The sequence below is a fragment of the Dermacentor albipictus genome, chromosome 8, assembly GCF_038994185.2.
Source record: "Dermacentor albipictus isolate Rhodes 1998 colony chromosome 8, USDA_Dalb.pri_finalv2, whole genome shotgun sequence".
NCBI classification, from domain to species: domain Eukaryota; kingdom Metazoa; phylum Arthropoda; class Arachnida; order Ixodida; family Ixodidae; genus Dermacentor; species Dermacentor albipictus.
In genome coordinates this window covers 12,291,480-12,313,036 of record NC_091828.1, presented here as the reverse complement: position 1 = coordinate 12,313,036, position 21,557 = coordinate 12,291,480, and the positions used below count along the sequence as shown (strand labels likewise).

Here is a 21,557-nt window from a genome sequence, read left to right as displayed (position 1 = left end):
TTTGCTTGGTATCCTCAGACATAAACCACAAAACCACGAATCTGTCCACATGCTACTACCACCCACAGATAGTAACTGGCTAGTTGGTTGTTCATATTAAAGGTTGGAGCAGGGCTAAAAACACCAACAGAAGTGAAGGCACATGAAAACGACAGCGCAACGTGTCATTTTCCTTGTGCCTTCACCGGTGTCCTTGTTTTCAGCGCTGTTCGCGCCTTTGTTATGGACAACAAAATGGCCGGTGCTGGCATGTTAACAGCCTTCATTTCTAGTTAAAAATACTCAGTGAATGTTTAGACGAACTTCGTGCAGCAGCCTTCCAAAACGCCTCTGGTATGAGCTCTGGCGCCTATTTAGAACTATTGAATTGACTGCGTATTTGACGTCCAAGTTAGAAGCTTTTGACAATGGTATTCACCTGGAAAAATAGGGCATTTGTATCGGTTCCTTTACAGTTCCTTTACTTTGTGACGTTTTTTGAGCGCAGCATGACAGGGTCATATCTACCCTCATATTTGACCTCGGTGTTGTAGCAGTGTTTCGTTTCGTGGATTATTTTTATTTATTTTATACATAACGTTTAGGATCACTGACACACAAATTGGAATAATTTTAACATGTTTCGAAAGGTATCTAGACTCTTTGAGTATAACCCATGAGATGCCTGAGTGCAACATCATGAAGTTTCTTGACATCAGAATTGTTTTGAACCAAATCACCCAAGTTAGATGTATGAACCTATAACAAAAAGGCCTCTGCTTCCATTTTCATTTGCGCACTCAAAACTAGTTAAAAAGAAATATTGCGCATTTATGTTTGTTGAATGCGCTTGAAAAGTCTTGCCATCATCTAATGAAGCAGAGTTTTCACTCGAAGGTTTTGCTGTTGAAAGATGCAGTTTTCACAAATCACGTTGTCGTCACAGTTGTTGAAAGCACCGTACCACAAAAAGAAAAATCAAGCAACGATGAAAACAGAACAAGGCGTCGAAGCAACAGCAAAGAAAATAGAAGCCAGAAGCAAAGAAAGAAATAGTTCTCATTCCATACTTCCATAAAATTGCACATTGCCTAAAGAACATAGGATTTCGAATAAAGGGAAAATTAGACATCCACCCATTTGTAGCAATTGTTACAAAGGAAACCCATACGGGTTCCTCGAAAGAAAAGCCTCATAGTCGAACAAAAATTCGTCCTGGTCCGGCAGTCGAACCCGGAACCACCGCCTTTCCGGGGCAGTCGCTCTACCATCTGAGCTAACCAGGATGTTTTTTTCTTTATTTCCTGTTTTGAGAACTGCACATATAGGATATACAAAGCAGGAATTCAATCTCTGAATTCAATATATGCAGTGATGTCAAAAAAAGGAACCGCTGCGCATTCAAATGTGGAGCTTAGTTAAAAATGCTTGATCGTCACTAGCTGATCAAGGATAGGTAGCCAGTGTGGTGGCTCTGTTTGGGTTTTTAAGACTTCGCGCACATAAGTAATATTGTCAATGAAATAGACCCTGGCTGGTCTTGGATTGAGCTCCTCATTTCTTGCAGCCATCCTAGTCTTTCAAAGGCTGTGCATACAGAGGAGCGCCACCATATCGCATGGCTCGCCCTCTATGTCAGTCACCGGCAAGAACTTAATACCAAAAGTGGTCAACGGCAAATCCTTCTTAATTGTTCGCTGGAGAATGGCCCACAGAAATACTGAACCCGAGCAGTCTAGGAATATGCGCTCTATTGTTTCAGGCTTTTGGCACATGTTGCAGTTAGCGCCCCAAGAAAGGAAGAATCCTTTCTCTTGGAGCCACGGCTTGGCAGGGAGCGTACCAGTGTGCAGAAAAAAGAATGATTTAGTGGTCGCCTTCACAGGCATCTTTTTCACCCGGTTCAATACATCCTTCTCGCGTCCTAAGTTATACAGAGCTCGATACACAGGCACTGGGCACACACTATCTATTACAGTAAAAGCTCGTTAATTCGAACCGCAAGGGGAAGCCGCTTCAGTTCGAATTAACGAAAGTTCGAAATAACGAAAGGGAAGGAGAGCAACAGTACACTGCGATTTGGAAGCAGTAGGGCATGTCAGAAATTTGGCGTGTCAAAAAGTGATGGCGCGTGCCGCGGGCACACGCCATCTTCAAGTCAAAATCTGGGTCCGACTGTGCCACACCACCAATGTCCACCAAAACGAACGTTAGCCGAGGCTTAACACCATTACAATGAATCGCGACGGCCGATACCTCCTAAGCTGAAAACAGAGGTGCACAACCGATGAAAACTGCCGAGACAAAGACGCTGAACATGTGAAGGTGGTGAAGGCCCTGATTCGTTGGTTCTTGATTGCAAGCGCAGCTGCGACGTACTTGGTTCGCTATGTTTTGGTGCTTGCCGTGCCATCTCCGCACAACATTAGCAGCTGTACAAGATTTACAAAGCCTCCGAGATTCGCAACGGGCAAGAAGTCTCGGAGGTTACGTAGAACGGAGAGGCGGCAGCCGCCGCTGCCTTCTGGCCGCGTCGGTTAGATTTTTTTTTCCGATTTCGCCTTCTCTCGCCGTTCTCTCCGTTTCGGAGGCAATACAGCCTTTTGTGCAGGCAGTAGGCGCGTTTCTCTGGCCGTGTGCCAGGCGAGCGTAGTTCGAATTATCCGTTAGGGAACCTTCTCGCGTTCGAATTAACGGACTTTTTTATACATAGACTTCTGTAGAGCTTGGCCGGACCAAATCGTACAGTTCGAATTATCCATCAATTCGAATTATTGAAGTTCGAATTAACGAGCTTTCATTGTAAGTCTTTATACAATCGCTTTGGTTTTACAGTATGCAAGTAATCTGCGGAAAAATGTGCACTGAGGAGGCGATAAACATTCACCACCTCTGACCAGAAGGCTTTGATCGCTTCCTTAGGTCCAGCATGTGACGTCGCAATGTAATCGGGCAACGCATCACACAATCGCCATTCAATTACGGACCGCAAAAAACCATCTCTTTGGTCTCGTAAAAAGCAAAATCTTGAAACTACCTGCTTTAGGAACAAATGAGATAGGCCCAAGCCTCCTTTGCGTATGGGATGGAACAAATTTACATGAGTTGTGCGCTCCCATGACGATCCCCATATATAAAGAGCAAAAATTCGGTGCAATTTCTGCACGCATACTCTGGAAATACATAAAACTAGTAGGTAGAACACCTTTGCTACCAGAAACAAATTACACGCTGTTGCACGTCCGAACATAGACAGGTTGTGACCACCCCACTTCACCGTCTGTGCTTTGACTCGTTCTATTTCACCTACCCAATGCGTTTTTGCATCGCGGTAGTGTTCCAATGGGACTCCTAGATACAGAGATGAATTCTGGGTGAATTTGATATTTTCCACATAAGCAGGCGTATTTTGCTATTCTCCGTGCCAAAAACCGATGCTTTTCTACCAGCTTATGGTACTACCAGTAAGATTACCAAACATTTTTGCATCTTTGACTGCCTCAACAATGCTGTCTTGATCCCCACAAAAAATTGCTATGTCATCAGCATATGACAGGATTTTAACTTCGTGCATATGCAGTCGGAATCCATTGATCTTCTCGTTGTGCAACACCTTTAAACGTAATGGCTCTAGGAATATGGCGAAAAGCAAGGGCGAGGCCGGGCATCCGTCACGTACACTCGACCGAACCGGTATACTAGCACTCAGCTTGTTAATTATGAGCCTTGCACTGCAGTCCGCGTATGCCACTCGCACCCCTTCTTGAATAACTTTTCCGATATTGATGTGTTCTTGCAGAGCAGACAATATGCTGTGAGGGACCTTATCAAAGGCTTTCCCTAGGTCTAACTGTACCAGGACCACGTGTCCGAGGGTTACGTCACAGCACTCGAGAACGCTTCTCGCTGTGTTGATGTTGGTCAATATCGTTCTCCCCTTAACACCACATGTCTGATGTGGGCCAACCACAGAAGTAATAATTGACTGAAGCCTTTTGGCCAGGACCTTCATGTGCACATTAAAATCAACGTTCGTGAGACTAATTGGTCGATATGCTTCCACCGACTGCAACTTGGCAGGCTCATCAGTCCTTGGTATCAGGACGATATGGCTGGAACTGAAAGATGGAGGCAGGCGTTTAACTTCGTGCGCTTCAGTTCTGATGTTGTAGAGTATTTCCACCACTTGACACTTGAAAAACTTCTAGAAGCTAGGCCCTAGGCCATCGGGCCCCGGAGCCTTTCTCTTACTAAGCTCATCGATTGTTCGTTCTAACTCTTCAATACTTATAGGTTTCTCGAGTTCCGTCTTTACTTCGTCCTGCAGTACTGGCATGGGTGGCAAAAGAGGTGTCTTGATCTCCTCAGTTATTTCTATTTTACTGTTTAACAAATTAGAATACCTTTCTTGGAATGCGCTTCGAATGGTTTTTTGATCACGTGAAAGAACGCCGCGATAGCAAATTTCTTTGATTTGTTTGTTTGTCGCATATCTCTTTTCGTCTCCGAGTGCCCGTTTCGTCGGCGCTTCATCTAACCAGATGCGCTCGGCGCGTGATCTTATCACCGCTGCCTCCTATCTTTCAGTCTGAATGGCTTCCAGCTGCTCTTTTGTTTCTTTGATTTCAGTCGTAAAATGTCCAGGGACTGCGCTTTCAACATCTACAAGATACTTCAGCGTACTGTTTAGTTCTATTTCTCGCTGTTTAGCCTGACAGCTTAAAACACACGCCCTTTGAATTGCCAAACTTTTCACCTCGCTTTTAATTTGATCCCACGCATAGAACCATTTTTTAGGTTCTCTCACGCGCAATTCTTTAATTTTTTCCGTTACTTCGTCCACGAATCTTTCGTCCTGTAGCAAGTTTTCATTGAGCTTCCACAGCTGCCAATTAAAACGGCACTCCTTCACTTTTGAACTAATTGTGAACCACACTAAACTGTGGTCACTAAAGCTGACATGTTTAACCATGTATTGATTACATGTCGGCACCAGTTCCGCGGACACATACGCCCTGTCGAGCCTTGCGTGACTCCGCCCTTGAAAATGAGTGAACATTACATGGTGTTCACGCAGTACATCACCACCATCAACAAGGTCATACTCTTGAACGGTGGGTCGGAGCATTTCTGCACTCTTGTTGTTCAGGAACACATCTTTAGAGGTGTCCTCGCGCAAATATACACAATTAAAATCACCTAATAAAATAATTATATCACAATTTATGAAGATGGCCATATGTTCAAAAAACACTTTTCGCTCGCTTGCTTTGTTCGGGGCGTAAATACAGATACAGATACAGACTACAGTCTCCTTAATAATACCGACAGTGTTACGCAGAAAAATAACACATCCTCCAGATTTTCCATTAACGTGACTAACACAAACATTGTAATTTGATTTAAACATTTCAACCATTCTTCCTCACCTTCAATTTTTGTCGCCTGAACTGCAAGAATATCAATGTCATGGTCAATTAAGAGCCTTTTAAGCTGAGTTTGCCGCTTTCTCGTCGACAGGCCACGCACATTGAGTGTCCCTATTTTTAAGCCCTGTCTAGAAAGCTGAGGGACAGACTTACTACTTGGCGCCTGATGCAAGTTTACTGGTAACGGACTTACAGCCCTGGACTGGATGACATCGTTAAATGGCTCCGCCACACTGGTAGAAGCCCTCGCGTCTTCCTTGTCGGCACACATCATACAAACTGCAACGTACACGTCCACCCTCAGTTCATTCGTTCTTTGCTACCAACCAGCGGGCCCCCTATGGGAGGAGCACTGCTGGCGGTGTCCTCTTGTCCGGTGGCACGTTCGGCTTGGGCTTCAGCGAAAGCTGCCGAGAGGTGGTATTCTTGGCAGGCGGTCCTTCAGCTGCACTCCGGTCTTCTCCTTTTCCACCCTTTCCAACGCTTTCATCTAGGGGTCTTTTTGAGACAGCGGTTGAGTGGGCGCTATTCACCGCCTCTGCGCTGCCTCCGACAATTCCAGGGCTGTCGTCCATGTTCTCCTCGGCGGTTCCGAGCACAGCTTCGCCTTCTTTGCTGCTTTTTGTCGCCTGCTTCTGTGCCATCTTGTCTTTGCTGGCTTCCTCCGGCTGCTCTTTGTCATGGCTCGTAGCGGCTGGCGCCTCGTCAGAGTGAGGCTGGACCTCTCCCTCCCCAGCTGTGTCCTCTGCGTCAGCTTGGTCCATTAGGTGTTCGTTTATCACGTCGCTCTTGCCAAACCCTGTCACATTCGCGTAACTTCACACGCACTGGGTATCTTCGTGGCCGAAGTGACGACAGATCCCGCAACGTGGAACGCGGCACTCGCGTCGTATATGACCGGTGCCGTGACACCGGAGGCAGAGCGGTGCACTGCCAGGCACCAACACGAGTGCGTGGTCCTCGCCGACACGTAGCTGATGCGGAAGATCTTCTGTGGTCAGGCCAGGTTTCAAGCATAAGGACACGAGTCTTCTGTGCGACGCTTTGTCACTGCATCCGGCTACACGCCACTTTTCCTTTGACATCTCGGTTACTGTTCCGAAGGGTGCCAGCGCCGCTCGCACGTCCTCATCTGGTGTGGTGTGCAGTAGCCAGTAAAGCTTCATGCGTACGTCTTGGTTGCGTGGGTCAATCACCAAACATCGCTCACCCTTCACAGTTAACTCTTCTGTAGACAGCAACTTCTGCTTTCCTTTTTCATATTTGAAGGTGATAGCCCATACGGGATTCATCTGATAGGCTCCTACATATAACACTTCCGGCATCAACTGTAGACAGGCTAGCGCGTCTCGAAAAGGTTCTACGCGTTAGGGCCTCGCCTTCACATCCCCGTGCAAAAAGACGGTATTAGAGACGGTCGTACCTTTCGGCTATTGCGGCAAAATAATCGGGTACTCCTGTGTAGCTTCGGACTTTTTTTTTCGCATAGGACCTAGTTTTGTAGTCTCTCACTAGATGGCAGAAACACAAAACCCAACATTTGCTTTCGGTTCTGGTTTTTCAGCGGCGCAGTTTTTTTTTTACTGCCGCATAGGACTTAGTTTTATAGTCTCCCACCAGATGGAAGAAACACAAAACTCATGATTTGCTTTCGGTTCTGGTTTTCCAGTCGTTCTCTTGCAATATTAAGTTTTCTATATTTCCTTCCTAAAACACAGCAATGTCGTGTTCATTTGTTAAGTCATCGCATTTATGAAGGTTTTATTCATTGGACATCATAACTAGAAGCTTGCGCAAAGCTTTGTGCTATGCAAAAAAAAAACTTTCGTGCTTTGTAGCGTGGAACCTGGGAGAACAAAATGGCCATTCTTATTGCGTCCTTCTGGAAGGTGCGTTTTCTTCTACTTTCCCCTGTCCTTAACGGCACATACTCCGAGCGAACGAGGTCCGCCTGGGCCACAATGCCACCTGGTGGCCAGTGCCATTCCTATGCAACATTCATGCGGAACAAAGTGTCTGCTAAGCTGAGTCGCTGCCCGAACGTTAATTATTTCTAAAGATTCATCCAATTAAGAAATGCGCCAAATAGGAGAAGATGTGCAACGTGTGGATTAATAGCTACTGGTAATGTGTTCCCTGCAGCCAAGTGGTATGAATCCGTAGGTGTGGCCGTAAAAAAACAATTTGAATAAATGTCCCGTGCTGTGTCTGCCCCGGTCGCTCTACAGAGAAGCTAGCTTGGCTAGCCGTCAGCATTTAGGATCAACATATGGCGTCGCTCGTTCGGCGCAGTTGCTTTTAATGCGAAGCATTCTTGGGTGAGTGCCCCAGTAATCTGGTTGCAAAATCGCGTGAAATCGTGTCTGTAACGCCAAAAAACTTGACGCATTTCCCATATGAATACATAGGTCTTTATAAAAAGGGGTGGGGTGACCAACTTGAAATTTGAAGTGGCGTCAGCATAAATTTGGCCGTGATACAGAGATTGGTCAAGTTGAATGTGGTAGTGATATGGGAGTGGCCCAACCTAAATTTGGGGTGAAATGGTAGTGAGCCAAGCTGAATGTAAGGCTGATATGGGGGTGGCTCAACCTAAATTTGAGGTGATATAGGGGTGGGTAAACCTAAGTTTGGGGGAACATGGGGGTGGGCCATCCTGGATTTGGGGAGGATACGGGGGTGGGAGAACCTAAATTTGGGAGGAATATGAGGGGTGGGCCACCCTAACCATGGGGCGATTTTCATACCGCGAGGAAGGACAACCGGCGTGGCGGAACAGTTCAGCGCCCACAATGTGGCGACTCCTTTCGTCATTCATACGACAGAGCAGGGCACAAGTATATTTTTTTTAGCACAGTTTATGCGGAGAGGCCTAACTACAAGGTCAACACAATCAGCATCAACAGTAGTTGTAGAAACATGAACGGGCGTCAGGCACCACGATGGTACAATCACTTCATCAAGAACACTGAGTGTGTCTGTGTCCCCGTCTTCACCACCCAAGCTTTGTTCGGAATGTGCTGATATAAATAACTTGTTCAATGAGATTTCGCCACAACCACAGTCCACGGAAGCGCCGCACTGTTCAAGAAAATTGATACCAAGAATAACGTCGTGTGAACAACGAGAAAGAACAAGGAATTCCGACACAAACACTTTCCCAGCCAACAAAACACTCACAGCACAAACACCAAGGGGATGAAGCCACTCGCCGCCTACTCCACGAAAGGTAATACCGTCGTTCCAAGAAAACATAACTTTGTGGCCTAGCCGGTTTTTGAAAGCGAGGCTCATCACAGACACAGTCGCCCCATGCAGTATCAACTAACGCCATGGTCGGTATTCCGTCAATCGAGACATTCACTGTGTTTTTGAACATCACAACAGGCAGAGGTATTTCTTGCAAAGACCGTCCGGCGACCACACATCCATTGGCCGCAGATGCTAGTTTCCCGGGGGTGGTGAGGAAGGACGGCGCCGAGGGGACGGAGAGCGACGGGGACGGCTATTTGGTGGCATCAAACTCCGCTCAGATGCTGGCGAATCGCTGCGTCTGGTCTCGTGTGAGAAGTGATCCCTTCGAAGCAAATCGGTCGCCCGCAGGTCATATGAAGTACGGGTTCTGAGTGGCGAGAACATCGATGGTGTCCTACGTGATTGACGGGCTTGGCGACAATACCGAGCTATATGGCCTGTGGAACCGCAGTTGTAGCCCACGGGAGGGTCGCGGTTCACAGCGTCTTCCTCGAAACGAATAGTAGACGGCTGCGGGCGGCGAGAAAGAAAGTTCGTGGTCATGTGGATAACGTGTGTCTGCTGCTTGCTGAAATTCGTTGTATCTTTCATAAGTCGCGTCGTGGTAGTAGGGTCGGTGCTGTTCTTGTCGTGGCCTGACAGAAGTCGCAGGGCCTCGGGGGTAAAAACGCGGCTGCTCTCGTTGTGGCCGAGCGTCGTAAGTAGGGCCTCTGTCGTAGAGACGTGGCTGCTGTCGGGGCGCGAGTTCATAATCCTCAGTGCCCCTTGCCGCAGGATACGGGGAGGAGGATGCCACGTTTGGCTCAAAATCTGGTGGTAGGCGGAAGCTATGAGTGCCTGGATGTGTCACTTGCGCGTGCAGGCTGAGTTCTTCCCGAACTATTTGTCGGATCGTTGATTCAAGATCAAGGGGCTGGTTGCTGTCCACGCTTGCAACTGTCGTTACGTTGGCTAGCCTGCCAAACTTCGGCGTTGTGCGCCTCGTCTTTAGTTGCTCGAAAGTGCGACAGTGCCGAATGATGTCAGCGATGAAAGCCAGGCTGTCTTTTGCAATGAAGAAATTGTAAACATCTTCGGCAATTCCTTTTAGGATGTGCCCGACTTTGTCTTCCTCGGACATTCCAGAGTCCACCATCCTACACAGTTTTATTACTGCCTCAACGTAGGTCGCGCAGGTTTCGCCTGGTACTTGCGCACGTTGCTGTAGCGTCTGTTCTGCCCTTTTCTTTTTCATGGCGGAGTCGCCGAATCGCTCTTTGATTTCCGAAACAAATCTTCCCCATGTTGTGAATGTTTCCTCGTGGTTGTCGAACCACACCAACGCAGTATCCGTTAGAAAGAACACGACGTTCGAAAGCTGAGAAGCGCTGTTCCACCTGTTGGCGGCACTCACCCGGTGATAATGGATGAGCCATTCCTCGACGTCTTCGTCCGATCTTCAGGCGAAGGGACGCGCATCTCTCAGTTACAGAACAGAACTTGTCGGGGCAGCAGTTGGAATGGGCCGTTGTTCTGCGTCGTGGGACATGTTCAGCTCCGGTGAATTCGGTGGGAGTCCAGCAAGGCGACGGCTCCGTCGAAGAACTTGTGCTTCAGCCTCCGTCTTCAGGTGTCGATTACGCAGCACCTTCCACCACAACTGTTACGAGGAGTTGCGAAGAAATGGTTTTATTTACAGGAGAATTGGACGATGATGGTAGCGTGATCGTAGCGCAGCCCGGCCTCTCTAACTTCTCGTTTTCTTCGTCCTCTCTTTCTTCTCTTCTTGTCCGTGCCTTTCGTATCTGTTACAATATGTTGCGAGAACTGAAAACCGTCGCTTCCTGTTTTCTTCATTGAGTAACCTGCCGCGTGCATGGGCACTGTGATGCCCTTTCGTCGATACGTGGTGCCGGCCCGTATCGACACAACGACATGACCTCGAAATGTAGTATCCTTATGCCATTTCTTAAAAAGATCACTATTTGTGTAAATCAGCGTTTTTGGTTGAAACCAAGAAAACAAGAAAAAAATATTCAACGGTAGGTATCATGTTTGTCCGGCATTTGAGTTTTAGCTGAAAAGAGTCGGTGAAAGCAAATTTACAATAAAGCTAAGGCGACCCACAATCTGCACACAGCCGCAAGCCTACATGCGCTCCAATGAGAATAACCTGCCAAAGTTAAGGTCATGTGTCAGCTGGCCGCTCAAGCAATCTTTACTTTTTTTTCGTTTCTGCATCCATTCTGCCTGCGTCTGCGGCAAAAACGTGAAGTGGGATGGTGGTGGTGGTGGTGAATTGTAGCAGCAGGCGGGTTTAGCCTGGCGAACAAGTCCGGCAATTGCTCCAGGCAGATAGATAAACAGAAATTTGTGGAGGCAGGTGGTAGCGTAATGGTTAGCGTGCCCATTTCCCAAATGCAAGATGGAGCATTTGGGAGATGGGCTTGAATCCCGGTGGTTTGTTTGTGAAGACAGCTTTCTGTGCTCTCTGGTGACTGCGAAGCTCAGAATGAGGGGGAATCCTGACGACAACGGTCGCCGTCAACGTAACACAATAAGCGGGCGTGCAAGGTCACGCCTAAAGCCGAAAGCACATTCAGAGGAAATACACTATACTCTTGCCGACAAAAAAACAAAAAACAAAAAAAAACGTGATGAGTAACGAGCGGTGTTGTTGAGTGAGGCTGTAGACGTATAATGTCACCATAGAAAGGACAACGCTCCAATCCCGGTGCTCAGCGGAAATATACGTCGACAGTATGTCAACTCGCGTGTAATTGATACTTCATTAAGGTCGTTGCGTGTTTGGGTTGTGTCTAGCAGGAGCGAGTAGCGTAAGAGATGACACTGGAGAGAAGGCGGTGAGCAAAGTCCGCGAAAAGTAATTGAGGATAGCCATATTGAACGTCCACGCCATGTTAAATAAAGCCTGCGACTTCAGTTACTCAGCCACCAGAAAGGCTTGTGTCGTAGCATACCGCTGGGCGTATTTGGTAACCACAGCGATAAACACACATTTTGCGGAAGTAAACAGAGGTAAGGGACGTAGTGAGTTGGCCGCCCTTTTCGAGCTCTGGCATAGTTTGAAAAATGAATGTGGCGAAGTATAACGCACAAAATAGTATATGTCAACCCAAACGAATCAGCGTGGTTATACTTGCGCGACACGCCATGGTGGCCTGCCACCAATACATCATGAACTTGCAGCGATGAGAGTTTTCATTGCGTACTTGAGAATAAAAACGAGCACATCAGAGACGTCCGAGGGACATTTCTAGGGTACAAGAGCATAACGCCCCCCCCCCCCCCCAAAAAAAAAAAATCACGATTATAAGCTTACGAATCTGGGCGTCGTAAGATCGAGCACTACGGCGCTTGTTGATCTTGTTTAGGATCACGTCAGCATTTCATTCAGCGTTTATTTCTGAGAAAAAGAGTTGAATGCGCCCGTTTATTTGCATCACAATGGCAGGCGTAATCAGGCAAACATTGACAGCATTTCATTACAGACTGCCTGTCTACTCTGTGGAGATTACGCATTACAATGACAACAAACGCAGAAGGCTTTGCTTACATCGATTCGCACATACATGGGATTCGCATAATTTTTTCACTCATTGAATACAGTGCATTCTACGTGTCATTCTTCGACAGATGGTACCGATTTTCGCGCAATCAGGATTGGAAGAAATTGTGTCACCTTCCGGCTGTCACCTTCCTCCTACTGCCAACATTCCTTCCCCTCTGTAGTTGCTTAGCTTTTATTGGGTTCGGCTGCTACTCACGAGATCTCGAGATCGAATCCCAACCACGGCAGCGGTATTTCAATGGGTGTGAAATGCGAAAACCCGCGTACTTAGGGTTAGGCACACGTTAAAAAATCCCAAGTGGTCTAAATTATTCTCGAATCCTCCACTACGGCATGCCTCATAATGAAATCGTGGTTTTGGCAAGTAAAACCTCATAATGTGTTATGTAAACTTCGTTAAGGATGTCCTGGGCACTCTTGAATACAATTAAGCGACAGGAGTTGTGCGCGAGGTCTTTGAGTATGTGGATAGCCTTTATGGCGTTCGATAGCTGCTAGTCTACATTGCGGCTATATAATAAAGGCGGAACGGCAACATGGTAGAGAATGTGGGGAACACACAAATCCCGCATATTTTACTGCACAATAATTTTAAATATCGTTCTTGCTTCACGCACGTGGACAACCGCCATAGGAGACTACTTTGGAAACTAACTGCAAGTACTGTATTTATCGTACCCAATGGTGTACCTGGCCTGGTGGCCAGTAAATGGAGACGTAATATTGCGAACAGCTTCGGTTATAGCTTGCTAACGGACGACGATACAAACTGAAGTGACTAGTGCAAGAGTGGAACAACAACAGGGAACAGCAACAGGGAACACCAAAGACGCTACAAGGACAGGCGCCCAGTTGGATGTTTGCGCTTATCCTTGTCGCCTCTAGTGTCCCGTGTCCACTTTTGCGCTAGTCACTTTAGCATGGAATACCAACTAGCCTGGTCTCACACCCTGTGACGACACAGGAACAGTTTGCTCAACTCTTGTATCGTGACTTTTGTGTTAAGCTGAAAAACCAACTTATCCATGTGTATGTCTTAATGCTTAAATTAGGCACATCTAGATTTACAGCTGCGGCGGTGGCCCATGAATGCGCATTGCAATGTCGCTAGTGAAATAATTGTGTGCACCTTAACGAATTCGATAGTGGAAAATCAAAATCTGTCCACGACGGCGTCTCTAGTAGACGCTGTGCGAGGTTCGGATGTTAACAATGTGTGCCGACTGAAGAAAGGCTGCCCCGAAGTACTTCTGACGATTAGGCTTGCTTATTTACTCCGTAGAATGAAAAAAAAAAAGAAAAAGAAAAGGAAAAGAAAAAAGAAGAAAAAAGAACCGCATTAAAAGCCCAGAATCAACCATTGCTCGTCGCGACTAAACGCTCTGAGGATGACGAGCAATTTCTAGGCGACGAGCGAATGCGCTTGATCAAGAACACTGATAACACCGGCGGGACAAGCATTGTGGTGAAGTTGAATGCGCAGGGATAGCTTTTATTTTTTTTTTGGTTGACGTCATCACGCGTCGCCGCGGGAAGTTTGAAAAGTTTAAGGTTAGTACGCCACGTGGTGGCACTCACGCGAACTAAACCCTCATGTCCAGAAAAGCTGGATACGATGATGCGTATGATAACAAAACTTTGCCGCCTTCTTTTGGCAAAGCTCATACCATACTCATCCCTTAGAGTGACCAAGTGGAGAAACTTAGACTAGTAACATCTTACAGGCCAATATCTTTAACCAATGTTGATTATAAGATTTTTATGAAAGTTTTGGCTGCCAGACTTCAAAGCGTCATAAATGACATAGTCGTAGATCACCAAACGTGTGGTATCAAAGGAAGGTCCATTTTTTCGAATATTCACACGATGCGGGTGCTTGCTGGAGCACTGTGACGTCACCTCGGGCGGAGTCGCGGTGCTCCATCTGGACCTCCAAAAAGCGTTTGATTGTGTCGCTCATGATATTTTGTTTGCCATTTTGGATTACGGTAATGTTGGTTCCATCATCACTGAGGGAGTGGCGTTGGCGTACCAGAACTGCACGACACGCTTAATTGTGAATAATTCACTGGGGGCCCCCATTAACGTCATGCGTTCAGTGCGTCAGGGCTGCCCTCTCAGTCCTCTTTTGTTTGACATTTACATAGAAACTATGTGTTTGGCAATAACTGATAATGAGCAAATACGCGGGTGTAGCTTGGCAGCCACACAAATCAAGCTCTTGGCATATGCAGATGACACAGCGTTTTGTTGTACAAGCAAAGAAAGTGTGACGGAAACAATAAGATAGTGAAAAATTGTTGTGATGTGACGGGCAGTAAAGTAAACTGGGGAAAGTCCCTTGGTTTGTGGCACGGAGAGTGGTCTTCCGCCCCGGACAATTTTGCAAATGTGAGCTGGATGACAACCCCGACCAAGTATGTAGGTGTTCCCATGGACAGTTACAAAAATAGCGACGAACACTGGACGAACCAAGCGAAAGAAACAAGAGAAAAAGCAGAAAGTGGGAAAGGCATCAACTTGTCGATTTTCGCAAAAGCAACTGTGTGTAATATGTTTTTTTATTACGAAGTTGTGGTACGTCATGCAAACGTTGTACTGTTCCAGGGTAAACGTGCAAAGGTTGCACAGAGTGTTCGCGGTTTTTATCTGGGGCATTACCTGGGAAAGGTGTAGCCAAACCAATCTGTTCCGGCACGTGAAGAAAGGGGAGTTGGGCTTGGCGCATCTTTTTGTACGCCAGCTTGTCAACAGATTTTTGTTTTTTCGAGATGTGCGTGATCCGTTTCTGCGTACTGTATGCCAGCTCAGGTTGAGAGACGCTTTGCCGACACTTATTGTTAGCACAGATAATATGCCCCGAACGCTTCGTGGCTATCTTAAAGAAGTTGCAGATAGTGTGTGCTTTCTTTCTGTGCATTTTTCTTTTGAGTATTTATGTGACGTTAAAAGGAAAAGACTGTATAAAGATGTTTGCGACATTGTATTTCCAATGCCATTGTACAGAGGGCGATACAGCGGAAGATCAGGACTGGATGTCTTTCAGCGAGTGAAAATATGGAGGTGCCTACTGGGGTACAGACATTCTTTCTTAAATTACACACAGGAACGCTCTCAGTGAAGACATTCATGGAAGAACGTGGCTTCCTTGTACCGTGGGGCTCGCCCTGCTTGATTTGCAAGCAATCTGAAACAATAGACCATGTCTTTTTGCATTGCTGGGCCGGGGTGTTCTTCTGGGATGTCCTACAAAGAACAATGAAGAAGGAATTACCGTTAAATCCACATGGGATAAGGTACTTAGCGGTAAGAAATGACGACGGGGTTTCCTTCGACCTAATAATGCTCAAAGGCCTTCATAATTTATGGCGTGCAAGGATGTCTGGTTACTACTGCAACCCGGACGCTAGGCCTGCGCGTATTTATTTCAGAGAAAGCATGTCTAGTTTCATTGAAATAAAGAAAATACAAGAATGTGTACCCGAATGGCTGTCGAGGATAGAACCTCTGACAGCATTGAAAGAATTTTAATTCGACAACGCCAGTCCTTATAGGACTGATGGCATGTATACGTTTTAAAAATGTTTTGTATTTGTTAATTGTGTATTGTAATTTTGTTCTGTATTATGTGCTTTGCACAATGTCGAAGACCGGCAACAAAAAAAAAGAAGCCTGGTTAGCTCAGATGGTAGAGCGGCTGCCCCGGAAAGGCGGTGGTCCCAGGTTCGAGTCCTGGACCAGGACGAATTTTTCTTCAGCTATGATGCTTTTCTTTCGAGGAAACCGTATGGGTTTCTTTTGTAGCAATTCCTACAAACGGGTGGATGTCTGATTTTCCCTTTATTCATTACTTCTCTCCACCTTGCGGGTTTCCGCAGAACTACTACGTCAAGATAGGATTTCGTTCTAACGTCAACTTCGTGTTCTCGGCCCCCCCCAAAACTTGTAAGACTTTGTAAGAAAAGCTGCCGAATTAAAAATGAAAAAACCAAAATGCATGATAAAGCATCAAGACAAGTTCTTTGAATGCAAAGAATAAGTAGTTCATCGGGTTCCCTTCTCGTGCGGCAAGCGTTGCATCGGCCAAACCAGCCGATGCGTAGATGAGAGGCTAGGTAATGAGAGCACGGTAAAACAAGGCATCCAAGGCCACATGACGGAACACTGCAAGTCATGCAATGGTTGCTATACTATCTTTAACAGATGCATGATAGTATTCTTCCGCATAAATCAGTGAACTATGGAGATAGTCGAGGCCAGAGAAATTCTTCGGCATGATCAGAGATGTGTGAGTGCCTCGTCTGTACAATTAAGTGAGGTTTCTGGAGGGTGAAATGCTATGAACGTGGCAAGTTTTGGTTTCTCCGGCACACGTCGATAGGCAGTTTTTGCACGTTTCTTGTTATTTACTTGCCTGCCTGTTCTTTCCTCATTTTGGAAGCGTGTATGTATATATATACATGTTGTGCGTCCCTTCGATGTCCTGTCTTTGTGCACGCAAAAGTATCTTAAGCACTGAATGCTCGTTTTTTGCCTCGTTCGGCATGTATTGATCACTTCATGCAAAAATAAAACCTTCGGTTACCCTCCGTGGTTGCTCAGTGACAATGATGTTGGGCTACTGAGCACGAGGTTGTGGGATCGAATACCGGCCACGGCAGCCGCATTTCGGTGTGGGTAAAATGCGACAACACACATGTACTTAGATTTACGTGCAAGTTAAAGAGCTCCAGGTGGTCAAAATTTTCCGAGTCTTCCACTATGGCGTGCCTCATAATAATAAAGTGTTCTGGCACGTAAAACCCCATATTTTGTTTAATACCCGGTTGAAGGCAGTGCTGCCTCTTTGCGTACATTTATTTCTACGTCCTTGTTCAGTGCGCGTGCAGGTTCTATCATGAATTCTAACCAACAAGCCCGCCACCATGTTTTACCCATGTATTATTTGGACGGGTGAGCGCGTCTTGACCACTCACTGGGTTTTTGCATTCAAGATTTACTGCCCCGTGCCGACGTTAGGAAGATTTCGAAATGCTTTCATCCTTCCCTCATTCATAATGCCCGCGTTTGCAAGCGTCTACGAGAAAAATGGCATCACGAGGCACAAGTCATAACGAAGGACTTGTTCTTCGATATTAATTTCTCGTAATGGGATCGACACGGGAATGGCAGCAGACTAGTCGTCCGGGTTATCAAATATCACCAACAGGCCCACCGAGATCCTCTGGCAGCGCACACTTCCACCCCTGCGTGCTTTTATTTTAAGAAGGCATCCAGCTTCCCGCAACCTCGTCGACCTATTTGGCCACGTCGTTCTTTTGCGGCTCGTCAAAGTATTACTGGGACTATACTATACTTGCGAGGCAGGTTTCTGTCATTATCCATAGACCGGAGCTGAGGTGCGTCTAAGAAATACTAGACGCTCTAATGCACCGCAGGAAACAAAATTTAGCAATAACTTCTACAGTAACCTTCCTACGACAGAAATAATCACCATGGCTGCTTAATGGCTATAGTATTGAGCTGCTAAGCGCAAGGTCGCGGGATTGCATCCCGGCTACCACGGCCGCATTTGGATGGGGACGAAATGCACAAGCACCCGTGTATTTAGATTTAGGTGCACGTTAAAGAACCCCCGGTTTTCCAAATTTTTGGAGTCTCCCACTACGGTGTGCCTCATAAACAAATCGTGCTTTTGTCACTTACATTCCATAGATAAATTTTCTTTACAACCGTAACTCTTGTGTCTGCTAACTGTGGAGAAAGAACGCAGTTTTGGCCCAATGCTCAAATGCCGAAATGGCTTCTAATCGACAAAGCCACTGGAGTGATTGATTCAGTTTTTAAGTGCATAAAAAAAGGAAACGCGGGTAACGTATCGTTTTGTGTATGCCTTTACTCATGTCCATGCCTTTATGTGGTTACGGCCTTGAATCTTATGCTGCCTAATGTGTAAATCCAACCTTTCTTTCTGTGGGCACTGCCGGGTATGAAATGTAACCTACTTATAAATCGATCTTACAGAAGTTAAGAAAAAGAAGGTGGCAGTGGTTGGTTGGAGACTCATAAGTACACAAGTATCAAGAAACGATAGAAGGTATAGCTGTCAGGCATCTGTGAAATAGTAGTCGAGAAGCATAGTAGGCGCTGTAGCAGAAGAATTCGTCAATCACTTTGCGTGTAAGGGCGGAACTTGGTGACTGCAACGGGAAGTTTTAATGATGTGTTCGAATGAAGGCAGTGCCTCTGTAGATTGCGGAATGCAGTGCGTGGCAATGTGGACTTGGTGCATCTTCATCAAAGTGAAGAAACACGAAGACAAGAGAAGGCACGTTTGGCAAACAGGGATCGCAAAGAGCAACGGTGTTTATTTTCATCTCCGAGCCGAAGAGAAGTACCTTTAGTACACCACTTTACATATCGCCTTACGCTGGGGGCAGGATCTTTAAGTAAAAAGAGAATTTCGCAAAAATATTCAAGCTATCAAGAATGTCAAGAAAGCGCGAAAAAATGTGCAGATTCCGCGCACTATGGGAACCTGTGTTATGCGAAACATTTTGAACGTAGTTGGCTTGTGTTTGAAGGTACTTGGCTTTGTGTTTATGGAAAACGAAACCAAATAGGCCATCGGGTTCTCGTAAGTTCAGTCGTTTTGTGTATTGGCGGCGAGCTTATCTGCGTATGACAACAGCAGCACCACGATTACCACGATTGTTTCACAGCAACAGTACAATTTCTAGGCAAGCCGTTTGATTGGAACCTACGAGATGGCGATTGTGGCCTTTTACATGGTGGACAAGCGTAAGCGAGAGACACGGATTTTAACTCAGAATGCTACAAACAGAAACATACCCCACGCAAAACAGACTACACCATTATGCCTGAGTTCTACGACAAGTCTTAGTGTACCAACTGCAATACATCCCTTAAGTATATCATTTACTCTGGCCGTGGTCGCAAGCTCACATAAACTCCGAACCGGACAAGCGAAAGTTTGAAGAAGCAATCCGGAGAGAAGAACTCGCTCCCCAACTCATGGCCGCCCAGCAAGTCCACGACGCCGCCAGGAAAGTCAACCTCCCGGGTCTGCCGCGGGAGACGCCCACTTTATGAGAGCCCAAAGCTCTCGTGGCCTGCAGGACCTTGAATAAAATTGATTGCCTTCCTTCCTTGACGTAATCAGTCACTACGTTTTGTGTGTATATATATATATATATATATATATATATATTGGAGCGTTCAGGTAGCATGTGTAGGTTTATTGACTGGTAACATCCGCTGGCAAAGTTTTTGAGTGGCGGCGCTGACTAACACTCCCAGTGTGCTGTTAGTAAACATAAATACCAAAAAAGTGGAAAGGGAAACGTGACCGCGGTAGCTCAATTGGAAGAGCATCGCACGCGTAATTCGAAGGTTGTGGAATCGTTGCTCACTTGCGGCAAGATAAATTTTCATCCACTTTCATTTCGGTGACTTTATCGTTCCTTTATTTTATTTATTAGGTACAACTAATATCCCCTATTTTGTCCTTTGCGGCAGTATTTTTCGGGTTCTTATGATATGACTAATAAACATCGGGCGCCTTGGTCACCATCTTTCTCCTTATCTCGTTTCTCTTTTTCTCTCCTGTTATCACCGAAATTTAGACGCCCCGGGACGGTCATTCTGCTACTGGGAATAATGATACATGCACATTGTGTGTTTCTTGTGGACGATGCACGCGGGCCGCCCCCAGCGAAGAGCACGGACGCTCTCTGGCTCTCGTGCTGTCGGGTGAACTGGCCAGCGCTGCAGTTATCCTTTGTAAATACTCTCCAGTTTTTATTCCTTCGTTAGCGTAACAGTATATATATATATATATTGTAGCGTTCCTACTTAAAGGACACAGTAAACGTAAAGCATTGCTGTGGAACTGGCGTCCATCTTGTCTACCTTTTATTCTCACTTCCTTCTTCTCTTCTCCTGAACCCAGACTCCTGCGCTTCTTCATCTTCTATTCCAAGGCTCATACCGCTTCACCCTTCCAGGTTTCTTTTGCTAACCCCTCCTGGGGTAATACTTGAAAACGTTTCCAATCGAAGCACATTCAACTGAGCCACGTTCGCCAATGTACCACACAGTCTTCAATATTCCTTTCTGAGTGGCCGTCTTTGTCACAGAGTAAGGACCATAAAATTTTGCATTGGATTCTCTTACTCCTTTCCTAACTAGAATGAGGTCGGTGACTTGAATGTCTGGAATATCTGAGCAATGTCTCTTGTCAAAATTTTTTTTCATTCGTTTACGGTACCTCTCCTCCTGCGATTTCTGTTTCCTTTCCTCGACGATCTGGAGATTTTCTAACAGCCCAAGTTCACGGTCCGCCTGAAGAATAGGGGTTTCTCCTGAAGAAGCGAATTGCGGGCTGCATCCCAAGCCGCTGGTGTAGGAGCGATTGTGATGTCTTACAGCTGCTTCTAAAGAGCATTTCCAACCACCAGGGAAACTATCGTACATCCTGATGTATTGTTTAACATCTCGTATAGCACGCTCTGCAAGCCCATTCGCTGCGGGATGGTATGGCGCACAGAACTGGATTGATATATTATGGTCTCGAGCCCATCTTGCTAGCTTTTCGCTCTTGAACGCTGGACCGTTGTCACATACAATTGTCTTGGTTGTCCTAAACATATCCCGTTCGAGAAGGGCGATGACACTATTCGCATCTTCTTTTCCTGCCCGTGCCGCGACCATCCTGGTGCATTCATCTATGGCCAGAAGAAAAGCTTGCGTTTTTCGGACTCCTTCTCGTTTCTTATTTAGGTCGGCGAAATCCAGGTGTATAACTTCAAAAGGCACGTTTGAGTGGCAAGGTATTATCATGGCGTCCGTAGGCTGCTTATATTTCACTTTGTTGATTTGACAAATGTGGCATGAACGAACGTATCGATTGACGTCGTCTTTCATGTGAGGCCACGTAAATCTCTTGACTAGCTTGTTGTAGGTGCGCCAAAATCCGTCGTGTCCTCCAGAGTCTGGGCTATCGTGGTACAAATAAAGCACCCTGGAAACCAGCGTTGGCGGGACTTGATAGCGACCTTCCCTAAAAATCAATTGTTCAGTGCCTTCCCACAATTTAATTTCATTGATTTCTGCCGATTGTTCGTTGTTGGCCTGTATCATCAGTCTAGACAATGCATCTGCATCAGTCAAAAGGGGTCCAGGTCTGTGGGAGATGGTGAAATCGAACTGCTGCAAATAGTTCACCCATCTGGTGATACGTCCCTTAGGTTGGGTCATATTCAAGAGATGAGTGAGGGCTTGGTGATCGGTGAACAAAGTAA

General features: G+C 46.2%; 1 protein-coding gene across 1 annotated transcript; it reads right to left on the bottom strand.

Annotated features, from left to right (window-relative positions):
* Positions 1-5,746: 5,746 nt before the first annotated feature.
* LOC139049205 (submandibular gland secretory Glx-rich protein CB-like) lies at positions 5,747-6,172 on the bottom strand. The gene has a single exon (XM_070524568.1). It carries the CDS (start codon positions 6,170-6,172, stop codon positions 5,747-5,749), a length of 426 nt encoding a protein of 141 aa, XP_070380669.1.
* Between the last annotated feature and the right edge of the window lie 15,385 nt (positions 6,173-21,557).